Genomic DNA, 21,063 nt, shown 5'->3' with positions numbered 1-21,063 from the left:
ATTCAGTTTGTTAAATATGGATAGCACGGTAACACAGTGGTTAGCACTACAGCTTCACAGCTCCAGGAACCTGGGTTCAATTCCTGGCTTGGATCACTGTCTGTATGGAGTTTGCACGTTCTCCTCATGTCTGCGTGGGATTTCCTCCGGGTGCTCCGGTTTCCTCCCACAGTCCAAAAATGTGTGGGTTAGGTTGATTGGCCACAATAAATTGCCCCTTAGTATCCTGAGATGCGTAGGTTAGAGGGATTAGTGGGTAAAGTACGTAGGGATAAGGGGGTAGGGTCTGGGTGGGATTGTGGTCGGTGAAGATTCGATGGGTCGAATGGCCTCTTTCTGCACTGTAGGGTTTCTATGATTTTTTTCTAAATAGAGGCATGGCAGGGCAAATCAGTCCCATGGCATATATTTCTGTTCCAAGTGGCAAGCAAGGTACTTCTCCTGGACAATCACATACACAGAAAGCTGCAGGAGTTCAAGCTCTAGAGGGACAGGCCATAATCTTCCAATCCTCCTTAGATACAACCAGGACACTGAAAAACTGCAAATATTACACTCTTGTTCAAAACAAACCATGCAAGCATCAACTCAGCAACTGCAGTTCAGTCTGTTTAACATCAATGGTGGACACTGTTAGGAAACAGAGTTAGTTTGGAGGAATTCATATTTGAGTGGGTAAACTTTAGAAACACGGTGTAGTTTTAGGTAGGTATCATTTAATGTTCCTGCGCTTGTACAGAGGCTGTGATTAATTTTCAGGCTGAGCAAACAATGTTTGTCTGTTTGGGGCTTTAATTTCAATAAGCAACTGAGACTATTGGTTTTCGAGTTTCAGAATGCAGACTACCGATAAATGCCTCACCAACTGAGGGAGGAGCAAGCATCTTCCTTAGTTTTGGATTCTGGAGCAAAAAACTATTTAGTTTAGTTGGAGACTGGGAGAGGGCATGTGAGAGAATGCACCTCTCAAGGTCTGCTTGAAGGTGGAGCCGTATAATGGAGTAAAAGTTTCAGACAGCCATTGCTAGAGAGTAAGGAACTAGTGGAAAGACCAAAGACCCAGAGAGCTGTAACACAGAAGGTTTCAGGGAAAATCTGAAACTCCACAAATAGAGACAAAAGGCAGAACAGAAGTCTGTTCAGAGAACCAGGAAAGATTGGGACAGATTGACTGGTGAGAACGACTAGAAAAAGGCTTTCTAAAAGTAAGACTAGATTTATTAGTGCCTGTGGACATCCTGTAAAATAGTGACCGAGGTCACTAAAAGATGGTTGAACAGTGTAATCTTGTTAAGTGTGTGGAAGGGACAAAGAGCTCATTCAAAATCTTGGCATGGACTTCATACTAAAGGTGAAGCAGAAGCGCTGGTCAACCGGCTCTTTGGAAGAGACAAACTGGATTTTGGAACGTGGATTGCTAAGTGAGAAGATTTGAAAATGAATTTTTGGGAACGGAATTTAGACACCCTCGTGTGACCGCCATCTGGGAAGGTGGATTCTGAAGAAAAAACTACTAACATTGATTTTGTGTGGGAACAAGATGACTGTAGCCTCAAATGTATTTTTCCATTGTATTAATCTTAAATCTGTGTGCAAGTGTTAAAGCTAAAGAGGAGAGGTATATTGTCTTATAATCCATTTTCACGTTTAATAACTTTTTTTGTGGTTAAAACTATTAGTGATCCTGAGACTCAATTTCCTCCACACTTGACAAAACCAAAAAATAAAAATAACTGTTCCAATCTTTTGAGCCAGGGTTCTATTCTGGGATCATCCTGCCAGTTATAACACCAACCTGGATTGTATCAATACACTTTCAGAAACAATAATCCAAGACAAAATGAACAGTCACTTGTTCAGGTGTTGATTGATTAAGGTAAACTAGTAAAGACTGATTAAGTCGAATTGTGTTTAACTGATCTGACTTTGGGTTTTTTGATGAAGTAACAGGGTCGAATTTTGAAAGGAAGAATGAGACGGCGATAAAATTTAAAGGATACAATTCTAAAATGGATGCAGGAACAGAGTTTCTGGTGCACGCGTTGTTCAAGGTGACAGGGCAGGCTGAGAAAGTGGTTGAAAAAACACCAGGAATCCTCGGTTTTAAACAGACGAGCACGAACGCAAGAAAGCAATGATGATTCTTTACAAAACACTGGGTTGGCCTCATTATGATCCAATTCTGGGCAACGCACTTTAGAACTGATGTGAAGGCTTTGGCAAGGGTGCAAAAAACATTTATGAGAATAATTCCATAAATGAGGGGCTTCAGTTATATGGAAATATCAGAGAAGCTGGGATCGTTCTCTTTATAGATATATAATAGAGAATCCAAAATCACTGTGTGAGTGCTGGACCCCCCCACCGCCACCCCGCCAATTGTGTGGGTGCTAGACCCCTCCCCCATTGTGTGGCTGCTGGAGCACCGCCCCCCCCACATTGTGTGGCCACGGGACCCTCCCCTGGCCATTGTGTGGCCACTGGACAGCCCCCGCCCCCCAAACATTGTGGGGCCGCTGGACCCCCCCAGCCCCCGGCAACTGTGTGGGTGCCGGAACCCCCCCATTGTGTTTATGTGATGGAAGGAGGCCATTAGGCCTACTGTGTCTTTGCTGGCCCAGGAATAACTTGCCAGTCTTATCTTGTTTTCCATTTCAGGGTCTTTGAGCATGTCAAGTGTACATCCAACGTTTCTGCTTCCAGCACTCTTTCAGGCAGTGAACAGACACTAACCGTTTCCCCTGGGCTCCAGGTTTGTGACTTGAGGCCTTCTTTTTGATCAATTTCTCCACGGCATTGGAGCGGATTATTGGCCTGACCAGATGCCGTTTGTATGTTCCTGGGTATTTCTTCTCCACAGCTTGTTCACGCCTGCAACACAACAAGATAACCTCAGGGCTCTCTGAAGGAAAGGCTTATCTTTACAAGTCTATGCTTTGATCTGGTAGGTAAGAGCACATGCTCTGTAGATGAGGTATGATCGAAGGTTGATGCTCAGTTAGCCTGAGGATGGGGGTAAGGGAGCACGAGAACTAACAATTAGCATCAGTGTCCCTTGGCCTGGGGCCAGGACAGGGAGATGTCAGTCAGGGATCCCACGACACTAGATGGAATGGTCACTAGGGTGAGGATTGGACCAGGCTCAGAGGTTACACAGCCTTCTGACACTCAAGGCTTGGGTCACTTCAGGGTGAAGATATGGGAGAGGTACCAGAGTCAATTACATTCAGTGTCTGCAGGTGGAGAGAAAGCGTTAGGAAGAATGAAGGAAGTGTCTGCTGTATGGCACACAATTATATATGATAGAGGTCACTGGATATCACCTGGCTCAGCTTTGTATAGAAACAGATAAATTTTCACCATTCTTCTCTCACGGGCAACCAGGGATGTTCAGTAAGTACTGGCCTTGCTATTAGTGCCCATTTCCCAGGATTGAATAACATGTATTTAACTGCCTCTTGAGTGCCTCACCAACACTAGTTTGAACCAGTTTGATCTCCAGTTACGATTTAATAATGTTTGGGACGGTGGTTCCCAGATGGAATGTCATGGTTCCCGATGGGGTTACAGAGATAGCCTTTGAACTCCCCCTTTTCAAAGGCAGCAATGGCAACCTGCGGAATGCAGATGACAAAGTCTGGAGGCTCTGATTGGACAGCTCTGACGCACTGGATTAATGCCACCAAACAGCCCAAAATGCTCTTGTAACCTTAGGAAAGACATTTAGCCAATGAGGACTCGAAGTGTGTGTGTTGAGTAGGCGTAGGCAGAGGGTAGCAAATGTAACTCAGTGATGGACTGACTGAATGACATGCCCAGAGTGTGGAAATAAGGAGGGTCAGGTGGCTGAGCCGGGAAGGTGAGTGGTGGCTTCATTTGCTGCGTTTCTGCTCCTGTATATCTGTTGTGCTGGCTCCTTACCACAGGCTGGCTACTCTGCTTCACAGGCACTGGCAAACTGACCAGAAGGTGGACAGAGGGCTGATTAAAGTGTGTGGGTGCATGCGTGGGTGCCTGTATGAGACAGTGTATACGTATGTGCGTGTGCATACGTGTGTGCCAGTTTGTGTGCATGTGTGCACCTGTGTGTCAGTGTGTGTGCACGCATGTGCATGCTTGAGTGTGCGCTTGTGTGTGTGCATGCATGCATGTGTGCACATGTACCTGTGTGTGTATGTGTGTGTGTGTGTGTTCGCATGTGTTTTGTGGGCGAGGTGAGAAGGAGTTTCACTGAGTCTTCTGTCATAGAGGTTTATAGCATGGAAACAGGCCCTTCTGTCCATCTTGTCCACATCACCCTTCTGCTAACCCCTAAGCTAGCCCCAATTGCTCACGTTTGGCCCATATACCTCTATATCCATCTTACCCATGTAACTGTCCAAAAGCTTTCTAAAAGACAAAAAATGTACCTGCCTCTACTAATACCTCTGGCAGCTTGTTCCAGACACTCACCACCCTGTGTAAAAAAAATTGCCCCTTTGGACACTTTTGTATCTCTCCCCTCTCACGTTAAACCTATGCCCTCTAGTTTACCCTTGGGTAAAGATATTGACTATCTGGCTGATCTACGCCCCTCACTATTTTATAGACCTCTGTAAGTTCACCCTGAAGCCTGCTACGCTCCAGAGAAAAAAGTTCCAGTTTATTTAGCCTCTCCTTATAACTCAAACTATTAAGTCCTGATAACATCCCAGTAAATCTTTTCAGCACTCTTTCTAGATTAATAATATCCTTTCTATAACGGGGTGACCAGAACTGTACGCAGTATTCCAAGTGTGACCTTACCAACATCTTGTACAACGTCAACAAGTCGTCCCAACTCCTGTATTCAATGTTCTGACCGATGAAACCAAGCATGCCGAATGCCTTTTTCACCACTCTGTCCATCTGTGACTCCACTTTCAAGGAGTTATGAACATGTATCCTTAGATCTCTTTGTTCTGTAATTCTCGCCAATGCCCTGCCGTTAACTGAATAAGTCCTGCCATGGTTCGATTGACCAAAATGCATCACCTCACATTTATATAAATTAAACTCCATCTGCCATTCATCAGCCCACTGGCCCAATTGCTCAGGATCCTGTTGCAATCCTAGATAACCTTCTTCACTGTCCACTATGCCACCAATCTTGATGTCATCTGCAAACTTACTAACCATGCCCCCTATATTCTCATCCAAATCATTAATATAAATAACAAATAACAGTGGACTCAGCACCAATCTCTAGGCACAACACTGGTCACAGGCCTCCAGTTTGAAAAGCAACCCTCACAACCACCCTCTGTCTTCTGTCATCAAGCCAATTTTGTATCCATTTGGCTACCTCACCCTGGATCCCATGAGATTTAACCTTATGCAACAACCTACTATGTGGTATCTTGTCAAAGGCCTTGCTAAAGTCCATGTAAACAACATCAGCTGCACTTTCCTCATCTATCTTCTTGGTTACCCCTTCAAAAAACTTGATCAAATTTGTAAGACATGATTTTCCACTCACAAAGCCATGCTGACTATCCCTAATCAGTCCTTGCCTCTCTAAATGCCTGTAGATCCTGTCTCTCAAAATACCTTCTGACAACTTACCCACTACAGATGTGAGGCTGACCAGCCTATACTTTCCAGGCTTTTCCCTGCAGCCCTTTTTAAACAAAAGCACAACATTTGCCACCCTCCAATTTTCAGGCACTTCATCTGTGAATACCGATGATTCAAAAATCTCTGCTAGGGGACCTGCAATTTCCTCCCTAGCCTCCCACAGTGTCCTGGGATATATTTCACAGGTCCTGGGGATTTATCTACCTTGATAGCTTTATGACTTCCAGCACCTCCTCTGTCATATGTACACTCCTCAAGACATCACTGTTTATTTCCCCAAATTCCCTAACATCCATGCTTTTCTCAACAATGAATACTGATGAGAAATATTCATTCAGGATTTCACCCATCTCTTGTGGATCTGCACATTGATGACCTTGTTGATCCGCAAGAGGCCTACTCTCTCCTTAGTTACTCTTTTGCCCTTTATGTACTTGTAGAAGCTCTTTGGATTCTCCTTTGCCTTATCTGCCAAAACAATCTCATGTTCCCTTTTTGCTCTCATGATTTCTCTCTTAACTCTACTCCTACATCCTTTATACTCTTCAAGGAATCCATATGCATGTCATATGGATCCTCCTTCTTCTTCTTGACCAGGGCCTCAATATCCCAAGAGATCCAGGGTTCCCTACTTCTACCAACCTTGCCCTTCACTTTAAGAGGAACGTACTTACCCTGAACCCTGGTTAACACACTCTTGAAAGCTTCCCACTTACCAGGCATCCCTTTGCCTTCCCACAGACTCCCCCAATTAACTGTTGAAAGTTCCTGCCTGATACCATCATCGGGGAGAATGGAGAATGTGACCGGAACTTCAGCGGCTGCTAAGTGTCGCATGGTCCATGCCTGTTACAAAGCGCTCCACTTTCTGGCCCTGAGTTGGGAGAGGTACAGCTTCACTTTCAGTTAAGTACTTGCCTTTTACTTTAAAGCTGCAATACGTATCAGAATCCACAGTGAATCTGCAGCCCCTCCAGGACTATTTTGTGTTGTTTGAACTCCGTGGCAGAAAATGAAAAGTTTATTTGACTTGTCTCACATTAAAGTCAATTATGTTTAAGATGGCCTTTAGGAAATCTCACTAAGATGCTGCTGCTATAGGTCAGTAATGCTGAATATAAATGGTATGACTGCTTCCTAGCCAAGGTCTGTGAGTTGCTCTAGCTCAGATGAAGTAAAAGATGGGTAAGTGCATAAAATAATAACATTTTTACAATCACAGATTTTCATATTTACATAATATATGTTTTGTTCATCTACAATACTCAAATTTTAATAATTATATTCTGAATGCTACTATACTACTTTATTTCTGTTTTCTGTGGGGGGGGGGGTTCACATTAATTTGTGTTAAAATGGGATCACACTGGAAAATAGTTTGGGAAGTGCAGCCTGAGATTTAACCCTTTCTTTTCACTTTATAAGGTACTCTATTAATCACCTCCTTCCAAGGACGAAGCATTGTTCCTTATAACTATTCTCTGATGCTAGGGAGCAGCCATGTGGCCTTTCTTGGCACTGATTCCAGGACTTGGACTGTCTCTAATGTGCCAGAACTGAACCAATTACACAAGGTGTGACCTGAGCAAAGCTCAAACTGATACAGGACCTGGACTAGAGTTTGGCTAGCAAAGAGGGAGACATGACTAACAGCTGGGTGATACTTGTGAAGCAAAGGAAAACAGGCCTAGTCATTTTTAAAAATATACATATATAAGATATAATCCAAGGACTGTGGGTGTCACTGGCAATACTAGAATTTATTACCCATCACTAATTGCCATTCTGTGGTGAGCCATCTTTTGATCTGCTGTAACCGTGGGGTGAAGATACCGCACAGTGCTGTTGAGGGAGGAGGGTTCTGGGATTTGATCCAGCACCATTGGTAAATTTCTAATATAATTTAGTCAACTGTGAAGATTAGATTAGATTAATTATTTAGTGTAAAAACTAAAGATCTTTGGGGATAAAAATTGAATTAAATAATAAGGGATAATAACACTAAAAGGCCCTGAATTTTTCAGTAAATCAATATCTGAGGCATACAGATAAAGACAGTTCAGTAAAAACATTTAAATAGTCACTTGCAAGAATGGAACTTTATCTTGCACTCATCAGAACAGACACAAGAAGGCAAAATTTCAAAGAGAGCAACAAATTATGTTTCATGAGAAAAGTGTGCTGATTGGTTGGCAAGTCAACACTGATTTATCAAGGCAATGAGAATATTTTCAACAGATAGTCAGTATGTCTGGCAGGGACGTAGCCCAGATGCTGGGAAGCAGAATAATTACTCGTTTCGACCTTGTAAGTGGTTATGTTAAGTAGAGTTAATGGACTTTTGTTTATTTATGTTCCCCTGGGATTTCAGATTAGAGTGACTGACAGGATCATGTGATGTTGTGGTTTATGTGCAATCCTGGATCTACAGGTAAAAAGAAACAGGCTTTTGCAGAAAGAATTCGGTTGTTCTGATTGAAGCTAGGAGAGTTTTGCAGGCTTCTGAAAGTTCTATATCTCTCTGAAAACTCTAAAGCTGTGCACACTCATTATAGCAAGTATATTTGTGATTGCTAACTAATTATATTTAAAGTGGGTTTTAAGTCTGTAAGAAGAATGTTACTTATCTAGAACTCAAATAGTGATAAGTTAGAAATTAAAGTTGTTTCTTTTCATGTTTAAAGATCATTCAATTGTTAAGAGTTCACACAGGCAGCATGGTTGGTTCAGGCTTAGAGGGCCAAAGGGCCTGTTCTTGTGCTTTAGTTTTCTTTGTTCTAGAATACTACTACACTATTGGAGGGGAACAATATAGAAGATGACATTTGCAAAAAAAATAGAGAGCTGCAAAATCTATAGAACATGATATTCAATTACTTTAAATATCCTCATATAAATTAGGATGATAGTTTAGAGGGCAGAGAGGGACAAGAGTTTCTGAAATATGTTCAGAAGAATTTTCGCCATCAATATGTTTCTAGCCAAATAAGGAAAGAGGCATTGCTGAATTTGGGGATTGAGGTGGGTCAAGTGGATCAAGTATCAGTAGGGGAACATTTAGGGGACAGTCACCACTGTATCATAAGGATTCAGTTAACTATGGAAAGGACAAGGAACAACCCTGAGTCAAAATAATTAGTTGGGAGAGGATGAATTTCAGCAGGGTGAGTATGGATCTGGCCCAGGTAAACTGGAATCAATAACTGGCAGGCAAAATGTAACAAACATGGGCTGCCTTTAAAGAGGAGATGGTAAGGCACATTCCTGGGAGGGAGAGCAAACAAAGTTGAGGCTCCCTGAACGATGAAGGAGATGGGGAACAATATGAAGCAGAAAAAGGGTGTGTATGACGGAACTAAATTTGATAACGCAATAAGAAAATATACAGAAGCAGCTGAACATGAGAGTTCTGAGAGGAAGTAATAAGAGAAGCAAAGAGAAAGAATATGAGAAGGGACTAGCAACCAACATGAATGGGAGTCTATAAGATTATTGATATAAATAGTAAAAGGATAATAAAAGGAAAGGAGATGCCAATTCGAGGTCAGAAAGGGGATTTATACTTGGGAGGTCTAGCTGAGGTATGAAGTGAGTACTTCACATATGTCCTCATCAAGGAGGTAATGCTGCATAATGAGGGAGAAGCCGGTTGAGACTCTAGATGGGCTAAGAATTGATAATGAGAAGGTATTTGAAAGGCTGGCTCTAGTTAAAGGTGATTAACTCTTAGGATCGGAGGAGATACGGTCAAGGATTCTGAGAAGTAAGGATGGAAATTATTTCAGAGATACTAACCAGTTTCTTCTAATCCTCCTTAGATACTGTGATGGTGCCAGAGGACTGGAGAATTGCAAATGTTACACCCTTGTTCAAAGGGGGGGGGGGAGGGGTGTGTGTGTGTGTGTGTGTTTGTAGGGATAAACCCAAATTAAACTGCATCAGTTTAATGTCGGTGCTGGGAAAGCTTTTAGAAATAATAATCTGGGACAAATATGGATTAAGGGGAACAACCACAGCTTCTCCAATCCTATCCATGTTATTGAAGTCCCATTCTCTGGAATCATTCTTACTAATCTTTTCTGTACACTCTCTAATTTCTTCACACCCTTCCAAACTTGTGGTGACACCCCTTGAACAAGGGTGTAACATGCTTGCTTGGACAAATATGGATTAATTAAGAAAGTGGATTTATTAAAAGTTTAACTATGAGATTGATTTTGATAAGTTAACAGGGAGTGGATAAGGATAATGCATTTTTATGATGTCCATGAACACACTGATAAAGTGCCACGTAACATGCTTGTCAGCAAAGTTGAGGCCTTGAAATAAATAAGAGTGTGGCAGGATGGATACAAAGTTGGCTGAGTGACAAGAAACAGAGCGGTGATGAATCATTTGCTTTTCAGACTGGAGAAAGGTCTGCAATCAGGTACCCCAGAGCTTGGTAATTCTGGTCACCACAAGTTTGGAAGGGTGTGAAGAAATTAGAGAGTGTACAGAAAAGATTAGTAAGAATGATTCCAGAGAATGGGACTTCAATAACATGGATAGGATTGGAGAAGCCGTGGTTGTTCCCCTTAGAGGAGATTTGAGAGAGGTGTTCAAAATTACAAGGTATCTGGACAGAATAGATAGGAAGGCATTGTCTTCTTAGCAGAAAGGTCAAGAACTTGAGGACACTGATTTAAAGTGAATGGCATAATAATCAAAAGGTAAACGAGGAAAAACATTTTTATACAGCGAGTGGTTAGGATCTGGAATGACCTGAGTGTGGTGGAGGCTGATTCAAAAGTGAATGGGATAATTACCTGAAGAGACATAAAATTGTAATGGTACAGGGAAAAGGTAAGACACTGGGACCAACTGAGTTACTGTTGCAGAGAGTTAGCATGGACATAATGAGCTGAATGGCCTTCTTCTGTGTTATTATTCTATGTAATGCTTAAACATACTCCATGCTGAGTCTATCACTCTCAGATCACTTTTGCTTTTGTTGGTTCATCATTGTATCCATTTTCTCTTCTAATATCTGTTCTGAGTTTCATCCTTTTTTTATTCATTCATGGGACATGGCTAGCCAGCATTTATTGACTAGTTGCCCTTGAAATGAGTGGCTTACCTGATTATTTCAGAGGGCAGTTGATTGTCAACCACATTGCTGTGGCTCTGGAGTTGCATGTAGGCCAGACCAGGGTAAGGATGGCAGATTTCCTTCCCTAAAGGCCATGAGTGAACCAGATGGGTTTTTATGACAAATTATGGTTTCATGGTCATCAGTAGATTCTTAATTCCAGATTTTTTTAAAAATTGAATTCAAATTTCACCATCTGTCGTGGCAGGATTCAAACCCAGAACGTTAGGAGTTTTGGATTTGCATGGGGATAATACCACTAGGCCATCGCCTCCTCTTAGTGCTTCCTCAGGCTCTATTGCCCCCATTCACCCCAAGATTAGAAACAGGAGGGTCCACAAGTACTCAAAAGGGAATTAGCACAGAGGCAAATTATCAATAAATAAACGATGGCTAGACTTGTGTCCCAGGCACTGCCCTCCCAAACTTGATCACCTTCAGAAATTGGAATAGGAGTTTCCTGAGTTTCTTCCCTAACTCAGTTTAAATATTTAAGTGTCTCTCAAGAGATGCCTGGTTGTGCTTGTAACTTGAAGTGTGCCAGAATGGGATAGTTTTAAGTAACCAATTCCTTCCTTTTTCATATGTGCATATATTTGTATTTAAATTGCACTGGCTGTTGTGGCATGATTTAAACCCATGTTTCCAGAGGTCTCTAGATTATGAATGCAGTTACACTGCCACCATACTCCATTCCCTAAAGCATTAATGACATTACCATTACGGCATTCATTCTGGGAGGCAAGAATTTTAAGTTCACCCTCGGCAAGTAGGCCTTTGACAAGGTACCACCGCATGGTAGGTTGTTGCATAAAGTTAAATCTCACAGGATCTAGGGTGAGGTATCTAAATGGATACAAAATTGGCTTCTTGACAGAAGCCAGAGGGTGATTGTAGAGAGTTGTTTTCCAAACTGGAGGCCTGTGATCAGCTGTGTGCCTCAGGGATCAGTGCTGGGCCCACTGTTATTTGTCATTTATATTAATGATTGGGATGGGAATATAGGGGGCATGGTTAGAAAGTTTGCAGATGACACCAAGATAGGTGGCATGGTGGACAGTGAGGAAGGTTATCTCCAATTGCAGCGGGATCTTGATCAATTGGACCAGTGGGCTGACGATTGGTAGATGGAGTTTAATTAATTTAGACAAATGCGAAGTAATGCATTTTGGTAGATTGAACCAGAGCAGGACTTACTCAGTTAATGGTAGGGCGTTGGGGAGAGTTACAGAACAAAGAGATCTAGGGGTACATCTTCATGGCCCCTTGAAAGTGGAGTCCCAGGTGGACAGGGTGGTGAAGAAGGCATTTGGCATGCTTGGTTTCACCGGTCAGAACATTGAATACAGGAGTTGGAACATTGGTAAGGCCACACTTGGAATACTGTGTGCAATTCTGGTCACCCTATTATAGAAAGGATATTCTTAAACGAGAAAGAGTGCAGAAAAGATTTACTTGGGTGCTACCGGGACTTGATGGATTGAGTTAAAAAGGAGAGGCTGGGTAGACTGGGACTTTTTTCTCTGGAGCATAGTTAAAAGGAGAGGCTGGATAGACTGGAACTTTTTTCTCTGGAGCATAGGAGGATGAGGGGTGACCTTATAGAGGCCTATAACATAATGAGGGGCATAGACAAGGGAGATAGTCAAAGGTAGGGGAGTCTAAAACTAGAGGACATAGATTTAAGTTCAGAGGGGAGAGATACAGCAGTGTCTAGAAGGCAATTTTTTCACACAGAGGGTGGTGAGTGTCTAGAACAAGCTGCCAGAGGTAGTAGTAGAAGCAGGTGCAATTTTATCTTTTAAAAAGCATTTAGACAGTTACATGGGTAAGATGGGCATAGAGGAACATGGGCCAAATGCAGACAATCCGGATTAGTTTAGGGGTTTTAAAAAAAAGGGCAGCGTGGACAAGTTGGGCCGAAGGGCCTGTTTCCATGCTGTAAACTTCTATGACTAAATGCAAACACAAAACAACTACATGACCGATGAGAATGTGCTTACATTTGTAAGCCTCAGCACCGATTTGTGAGGCATTCCACTCATTACTCATTCACTAACTAGGAACAGCTGCTTCCTGTTTCAACCACTTGTGTTTAATCCCATAGCTATGTCCTACCCACTGTCTTAAGCTTGTGTGAGAACATATAACATAGAACTTTATCAGGGGTTTTGTGGAAGGCCTAGGTTAATCTCCTTTCTACACATTATCGGGCATTGCCAGTCCAATTGCCCACAGGAATGGAAAAGCTTCATTTCTATAAACATGTGCTGTTTCTTCTCTGTCCATAAATCTCAGACCTCCAGGCACTTCTGATGAATCAATTAACAGGAGCAACTTTTATGTTATCCAGACTGCTTGAATTGTTAAAGGCGATTTTAAAAGAAGACAAATACTCCATTATTTCAAAGAACAACACAGGAAACAGGCCCCTCGGCCCTACAAGCCCGCGCCGCCCATTTTAACATTCAGTGAGTGCCTCATTCCAATCCTTCTTCTACCTACGATTTTTGTCAAATTCAGAGTGAAATCTTTTCAGGAAAGTGTACATTAAGGGCATTAAGTTACAGCTGTTGTAAAAAGTCACTGCAATTTTACAATGGAAAGTAACATTCCACATGTTTTCAGTGAAACTCTCCAAAGCAAAACTTTTGAAAAATTGTCTCAGCAGATTGAGAATGAATTGGCAGTGGAGGGGACTGACAAATGAAGGCAGTGGCGTCATGGTATTGTCGCTGGACTAGTAATCCAGAGACTGAACTCAATAAAAATCTGGAATTAAAAGACCATGAAAGCATTGTTGAATGTTGAAAAAACCCATCTGGTTCACTAATGTCCTTCAGGGAAGGAAATCTACCGTCCTTACCCGGTCTGCCCTATATGTGATTCCAAACCCGCAGCAATGCGGTTGACTCTTAAATACCCTCTGAAATGGCCAAGCAAACCACTCAGTTCAAGGGCAAATGAATGTTGGCCCAGCCAACAACATCATCCACATTCAGGAACAAAAAAAAATGAAAAGTGGTCGCCCTGAGACATAGGTATTGATGCTTGGTAGGAATCTGTAAGGGTGAACGCTATGGGATAAATTATGGAATACTTATGGAACAAATAACTTGTGAGCAAGTAGTAAGTAGAAAGGAAGACAACAGGGTTTTAATACAGGTAAACGATGGGAACCTATGTTACAATAAAATGTGAAAGGATTCCACTCTGAGCGGGCAAGCAGATTGTTCAATCTAACAGAATATAATCAGCTTGGAATGGAACATAATGCCTAGATACAGGAGGAAGGATCAATGTATGGGGGCTAAATCAGAAAAGATAGTTTAAAAAAACAAATCAGAATGGAGGAAGGACAAACTACTAAATCAAGGAAACCCAAACTAATAAGAACATAAGAACATAAGAAATAGGAGCAGGAGTAGGCCATCTAGCCCTTCGAGCCTGCCCCGCCATTCAATAAGATCATGGCTGATCTGTCGTGGCTCAGTTCCACTTTCCCGCCCTCTCCCCATAACCCTTAATCCCCTCTCTTATCAAAAACCCATCAACCCGCTTTTTAAAAATATTTAGCGAGGCAGCCTCCACCACTTCAACGGGCAGAGAATTCCAGAGATTCACCACCCTTTGAGTGAAGAAGTTCCTCCTCAACTCCGTTCTAAACCGCCTCCCCTTTATCTTGAGGCTGTGCCCCCTAGTCCTACTGTCTTTTTTGAGCGGGAAGAGTCTCTCCACCTCTATCCTATCCATCCCATTCATCATCTTATACGTCTCAATGAGATCTCCCCTCATTCTTCTAAACTCTAACGAGTACAAGCCTAGTTTATTCAGCCTCTCCTCATAGCTCAACCCCCTCAACTCCGGTATCAGCCTAGTAAACCTCCTCTGCACTCCCTCCAGGGCCAAAATATCCTTGCGCAGGTGCGGCGCCCAAAACTGCACACAGTACTCCAGCTGCGGCCTCACCAATGCCCTATACAGCTGCAGCAAGACCTCCCTACTTTTATATTCAATGCGTATGCACAAATTGAAGAGATGCAATTGGGGCACTTGAATCAATGATTTAAACAGAAAATCAGGAAACAATAACAGTAATTAAATGTGAGTGCAGTCGGATTGAGTTTGGTAATGGCATATTTTGAGCTACCAAACTCAGGAAAGATTAGGAATAAAGAAATAGCGGCAAGATGGGACATGACTGAGAGATAATATCATAGTAAAAAACATAGGATTTAAATAGAATGGTTCAACAGAACGGTTCAACAGAACCCCACTTTGAACAAGGAATAGAATAGAATAGAACAGAATCCCTACAGTACAGAGAGAGGCCATTTGGCCCATCGAGTCTGCACCGACCACAATCCCACCCAGGCCCTATCCCCATATCCCTACACATTTACCTGCTAATCCGTTTAACCTATGCATCTCAGGGCACTAAGAGGCAACTTTTAGCATGGTCAAACAACCTAACCCGCCCATCTTTGGACTGTGGGAGGAAACCGGAGCACCCGGAGGAAACCCACACAGACACAAGGAGAATGTGCAAACTCCACACAGGCAGTGACCCAAGCCAGGAATCGAACCAGGTCCCTAGAGCTCTGAAGCAGCAGTGCTAACCACTGTGGTACCGTGCTGAGAAATAACAAGAGATCAATCACATTACTGACAAGTACTATAATGCTGATGCTACACAGCAGCAAGGAAATGATGGATAAACTGAATTCTCTGAGGCTGGTAGGGGTGGAGAAGTTCACAAGATAGGGAGAGTTGAAGCTAATATAAGGAGTTGAACACCAGCATGAGAATTTTAAATGAGACTTTGGGGATCCAGAAGCCAGTGTGGGTTAGCATGGACACAGTCCAGCACATCATCTTCCACTAACGCATATTTTCCAACATCAGTTTGATCTCTCTTGTCTGATTCCACACTTACTTAACCAATTACAGTCAGAGTATCTCTGAATATGGCCTCTCTTCTCACCCACACACTGTCACCTTTGGTCTCCCCCACAGATTTGACCCTTGCCCCCTCCTCTCTCTCTTATTTACATGTTGCCTCTTGGTGACACCATCTGCAAACCACTGGTTAGCTTCCACATGTCTGTCACTAACTAACAGCTCTCACTCGCATCCCTTCCACTACCATCACCCAGTAATGGCAGGGATGATAGGTCACCAGAATATGGTGCAGGCTACAGAGTTTATGAGTTCATGTTTCTGAACTAACATTCCAGAAAGCATGAGTTCAAATCCCACTGTCTGAGAATCTGGCAGTGAGAGAATTTCAGTGCAGGTTAACACATTTGCAATTAAAAAAAGCTAGTGTCAGTATAAGTGAGCATAAACCTGTGAATTGTTGTAAATACCAACTGGTGTCACTAATGTTGACTAGGAGAGGAAAACTTCCATCCTTACCCAGTCTGACCAAGCACAGTAGGAAGAAAACTGTACAAGTCTAATCTATTTCCAAATCAAACATGGTTAACTCTGAACTGCCTCCTAAAGTCACCTTGCAAAACACCAGTTGCATTAAATTGTTAGCATTGCTCATAAGAATGAATAAATGAATAGAACTCACGGAACCTGAAGGAGTGAAAGACCAGTGATTGCTTCTGGTGGAACTCAAACCCCAAGCAGGACCCGTTCTCTCTTTCAGAAGCTGAATGAGCTGCTGTATTTTTCAGTTTGTTTTATATTATTTCATATTGCTACAATTGCTTCGGTACATACTTTATGAGTTCCTTCTCCCTGATCTCCAACTGCAACATGATGGCACTGAGTTCCATGTAGAGATTGTTGGCTCGTTCCAGCTTCCTCTCGTAATGCTCTCTGATGTCTAGGGCGTGCCTGGAACAAAAGACACAGCATTGGCGAATGAGCAGCCTCCTCCACAGTCTGAGAAAGTAATTGCATCGGACATCAGGGCTTTGTTATTTCCGCTAGCTGCTTCAGAGATCTCTGCAACCTTCTGCTGCTTGCTGTACAGCAAGGTACACAAAAACGGATGCCTGACTAAGCTACATCTTGTGATACAGGGGTTCAGTCAATCGGTCCATCTATAAAACCTCTTCTTCAAATAGTGCCTTGGCATCTTCAATATTCACCTGACAGGGCAGACTGGATTTAATATCTTGCCTGAAAGATGATGGGTGGAATTTTCCCCCAGAATTCGAAATGTCACAAAAGTCTGAAAACTGGAATGTTTCACTCCGGTTTTTTTCAGGGAGCTACCACATGCAATTTTCCCCCACACTCTTTTTTTTTTGGCAGTCGGACGTTTCACGCTGGTAGGAGGCTCGGTGGGGTGGGGCGGTGGTGGTGGGGTGGGGCGGGGGCGGGGGAGGGGGATATGTTTGGATGGGCTAACAGGGCCAGAGCCTAAGCTCCGGTTTTCAGTCCGAAACGCTCCAGTTTTCAGTCTTTTGTGACACTTAGAATCTTTTTTCCAAAAAATTCCACCCACTGCGAACAAGTCTGCACACTACATGGGAGATCTGTGAAATTCTGGGGCGTGCCTGGAACAAAAGACACAGCATTGGCAAATGAGCAGCCTTCTCTACAGTCTGAGAAAGTAATTGCATCGGACACCAGGACACCACCTCCTCCATCCACACAAAACCCTCCTGACCGCCAGCCCAAACGGATCCCCCCCCCCCCACCCCCCCCCCCGGCCCCAAACCCCTCTCCTTCCAATCACCAACCCCCTGATCGCTGGCCCACTCCACCCCCAGAGCAGAGATCCCCCCCATCCTTACCTCTTGCCAACCTCCTCCCCAGTCCCTGTCTGGCCCTGCCCCCTCAGTTTGCACCCTCCCCTGGACAGTACCAGAGTGCCTGGTTGGTATTGCCAGGGTTCCAGGCTGCCAGTGTCAGACTGACAATGCCCAAGGGGCACTGCACCGCCCTGGCCCAACCACCCAGGGGAGCCTCAATGGACTCAAGTCTCACCGGCGAGGCCATCACATCTGGTCTCTGCTATTGAGGACCAGCTGCGATCCTTGCCAGTGGGAATCTTTACTGGTGAGATCGGAAGCCTAAGTGAGCCTTGGACAATAGCATCCAGAGCTTGCTGAACACATTGAAGTCACCCACTGAATACTTAAATCAGCTTCACTTCCTTCCCAGGCCCAGGAAGAGGGCGCAATTCTGATTTTTGGACTCCTGTTGAAATTTCCCGCCCCACTACTCAGCCAGCAAAGTGGGGCAGGAAAATCGAGCCCAACACTTACGACTGAGCAGCATCCCTTCAATACTGCACTGAGGTCTCAACCTAGATTGTGTGCTTAATGTCTCTGCAGCAGGACTTACAACCAAATCCCAGTGACTCAGGTAGAATAAAGGAACTAAAGAAGACATGTTACACGTCTTACCAGTTGAGCCAATCTGTCAATCAGGATAATAAGTGGACACTGGAAAAACATCTATCTGTTGCTCACTAACATACTCGAGGGGAAATACAATGATGCAGAAAGTCATTACAAACACTACGATGTGGTAAGAATGAGCTGACCATCACTTCATTAAAGACTGAAAAAAAACAAAAATGATGCCAGTGATTCCTGCTTTCTTCGGGAGTACCATCTAGTGTTGGGTTAACAACCTGCAATGCTGACATGTCAGTGTGAGGAGTCACTCCAGGGTGCAAGAACATGTAAGATTCTCGCACGGACGGAACTCTGCCGAGCTGGTCACACTCCGGCAATTGGGTAATCACGAGTCACAGTGGCGCTGCATTAGGGAGACAATCATGAATGGCCTCACCTCCTCACATTAACTGTATCGATATGACCTGGAAAAGTTTCATAGCCATGAGTTTCTAATACTGCTCTAATGCTCGACTACAACATGAGAGTTCAAAGTATAAAGTTGGTGGGTCGTAGAGAAAAACAAATATCAGCTTTTCCCTCACATTGCCACCTGACACAACATGTTGTGAGGGAGTGAATGCACTCTGAGTACAGCTATCTTACTGAGGTTGTTGACTCAGTTCGATCCAGCACTTTACAGGCCAAAAACCTTTTTTGCCACCTCTGATATTTCTAACAATAACATACTCAAAGAAAATAAATTTTTTTCAAATGAAGCCTATGACTTTTCTCCCACTTATTGCTCACAGCAGGGTCCTAGATTATAATTTCTGGAGACTTGGGAACCTGAGGCCTGTTGGCTGGTCAAGGGTAGCACACTATAAATTTAAGGTGTTCTAAACTGGGTGTGAATATTTGCTCCCCACTAGGTGGCAGTGAAAGACTGGAACGTAGCCAACAACTCCCTATGGTCCTCCTTTCCCCCAGAAATAAGGGTCAGAGCTGGGACTGGATTGTGAAAGGAATTTCCATCCCAAGTTGTTTTATTTTCATACTTTGGGGTGGGTAAGTGGGTTATACAGTAACTAACAATAAAACATGGCAGTAACGGGAGAAATAAACCTGGGCCCCTTCACGCTGTCAATTCAAGGGTTAAAGTTACAAAGAATGAACTGCATTACAGAAGATGAGTGCACATACCTCAGCTCCTCTCTCCTTCGTCTGATTAATTCTTCATCTAACCGATGGATACACGTTCCTTCGCTCTTTATCTTTTCAAAGTGCTTTTTCACTTCTTCCCTCCATTCAGCCTGAAATCAAACACGCATTTTTTAAAAAAAAAGTGTGATTCCTTCCTGAAATCCAGGACTGCAACTTAGTAATAAAAGCCTCACGGTCGTACACAAGATTCTTCTCTGATTTCTGGTACCTCTGCGGTTGTTGTGTATGAACCGGAGACTGTCAGTTGGCTGTTTGACTATAGAGGCCTCACAAACAAACCCAACCCTCAATGACCACAGGGTCACAGTCCCAGTCAGGGATCAGGAGCAGGAACTATTTCATTTTGGGGGCGAGATGATTTTTTTTTTAATGGTAATATTGGTGGATGAGTAACGCAGAGCCCCAGGTTAATGCTCTGGGGACACGGGTTCAAGTCCCACCATGGTAGCTGATGGAATCTGAATTCAGTCTGGAATTGAAAGTTAGTCTCAGCGATAGTGATCATGAAACCACTGTGGCTAATTATAAAAACCCATCTAATTCACTATTGTCCTTTAGGGAAGGAAATCTGCCATAGCAAACCATTCAGCTCAAGGACAATTAGTGATGGCAACAAATGGTGCTCTTGCCAACAAAGCCCACCTCCCATGAAAGAATAAACTAACAAAAACCTGACTCTGGGGCACTGAGTTATGAGTAATTATTCATTCATGGAACTGGGTGTCACTGGCTGGGCCAGAATTTATTGCCCATCCCTAGTTGCCCCTGGAGGGCAGTTGAGAGTCAACCTCATTGCTGTGGCTCTGGAGTCACATGTAGGCCAGACCAGTAAAGATGGCAGATTTCCTTCACTATAGGATATTAAGTGAACCAGATGGGTTTTTCCAACACTGGTTTCATGGTCATCAGATTCTTAATTCCGGATATTTTTTATTGAATTCAATTTCCACCATCTGCTGTGGCAGGATGGTTTACCAGAACATTAGCTGAGTTTCTGGATTAATAGTCCAGTGATAATACCACTGGGCCATTGCTTCTCCTTACAAGTTAACTAAGCACGGGCTGGGGATCAAGCTCCAGCCCTCGTGCATGGCAGGTTTGATATCTGTGATATCTTCAACCAATAATGTATCGATGGAGGGCAGCTACTACGTCTTTCGCCAATTCCTCAGATTTCCTTGCGATCAGTGCCCGGTATTGGATCTTTTAATGTGATTGTTAGGGCTGACACCCAATACCCTGCAAAGGGCCTGGAATTTCCTCAGTGCTGCCCCCAATTCACAGTCTTAAGTTCAAAGCATTTCCAGCAAAGGTGTCAAAGAGGGAACAGTTCTGAGGAAATGCCAGACTAGTATCTGGCATTCAGTATCCCAATCTAGTATCCCAGAGTGGTTAGCACTGCTGCCTCTCAGCACCAGGGACCCAGGTTCAATTCCAACCTCGGGTCACTGCCTGTGTAGAGTTTGCACATTCTCCCCATGTCCACATGGGTTTCCTCTGGGTGCTCCGGTTTCCTCCCACAGTCCAAAGATGTGCGGATTAGGTTGATTTGCCTTGTTAAATTGATCCTTAGTATCAGTGAGATTAGCAGGGCAAATACCTGGGATTCCAGGGTTAGGGCCTGTGGGATTATTATCAGTGCAGGCTCGATGGGCTGAATGGCCTCCTTCTGCACTGTAGGGATTCTATGATTCTAGTTCACATTGATGACAAAGCCAAAGTACAGTACTGATCTCCTTATTTAAGGAAACATATTAACATGTTAGAAGCGGTTTAGGGAAGTTTTACTAGACTAATACCAGGAAT

The 21,063-nt window shown here is 43.4% G+C and overlaps 1 protein-coding gene across 4 annotated transcripts in view; it reads right to left on the bottom strand.

The window, feature by feature from the left end:
• Positions 1-21,063, bottom strand: part of map3k13 (mitogen-activated protein kinase kinase kinase 13) — a 125,634-nt gene that overhangs the window by 26,255 nt on the left and 78,316 nt on the right. For all 4 annotated transcript variants that reach the window (XM_080198529.1, XM_080198528.1, XM_080198527.1 and 1 more), the window contains exons 8-10: positions 19,237-19,346; positions 16,460-16,576; positions 2,734-2,871 (exon numbers count right to left, since the gene is read on the bottom strand). In XM_080198529.1, coding sequence (XP_080054655.1) covers positions 2,734-2,871; positions 16,460-16,576; positions 19,237-19,346 — 365 coding nt within the window. The remainder of the gene's footprint in view (positions 1-2,733; positions 2,872-16,459; positions 16,577-19,236; positions 19,347-21,063) is intronic.

The sequence above is a fragment of the Carcharhinus amblyrhynchos genome, chromosome 11 (genome assembly GCF_965287045.1).
Source record: "Carcharhinus amblyrhynchos chromosome 11, sCarAmb.v2.hapA, whole genome shotgun sequence".
NCBI classification, from domain to species: domain Eukaryota; kingdom Metazoa; phylum Chordata; class Chondrichthyes; order Carcharhiniformes; family Carcharhinidae; genus Carcharhinus; species Carcharhinus amblyrhynchos.
This window is presented reverse-complemented; position numbering and strand designations above follow the sequence as displayed.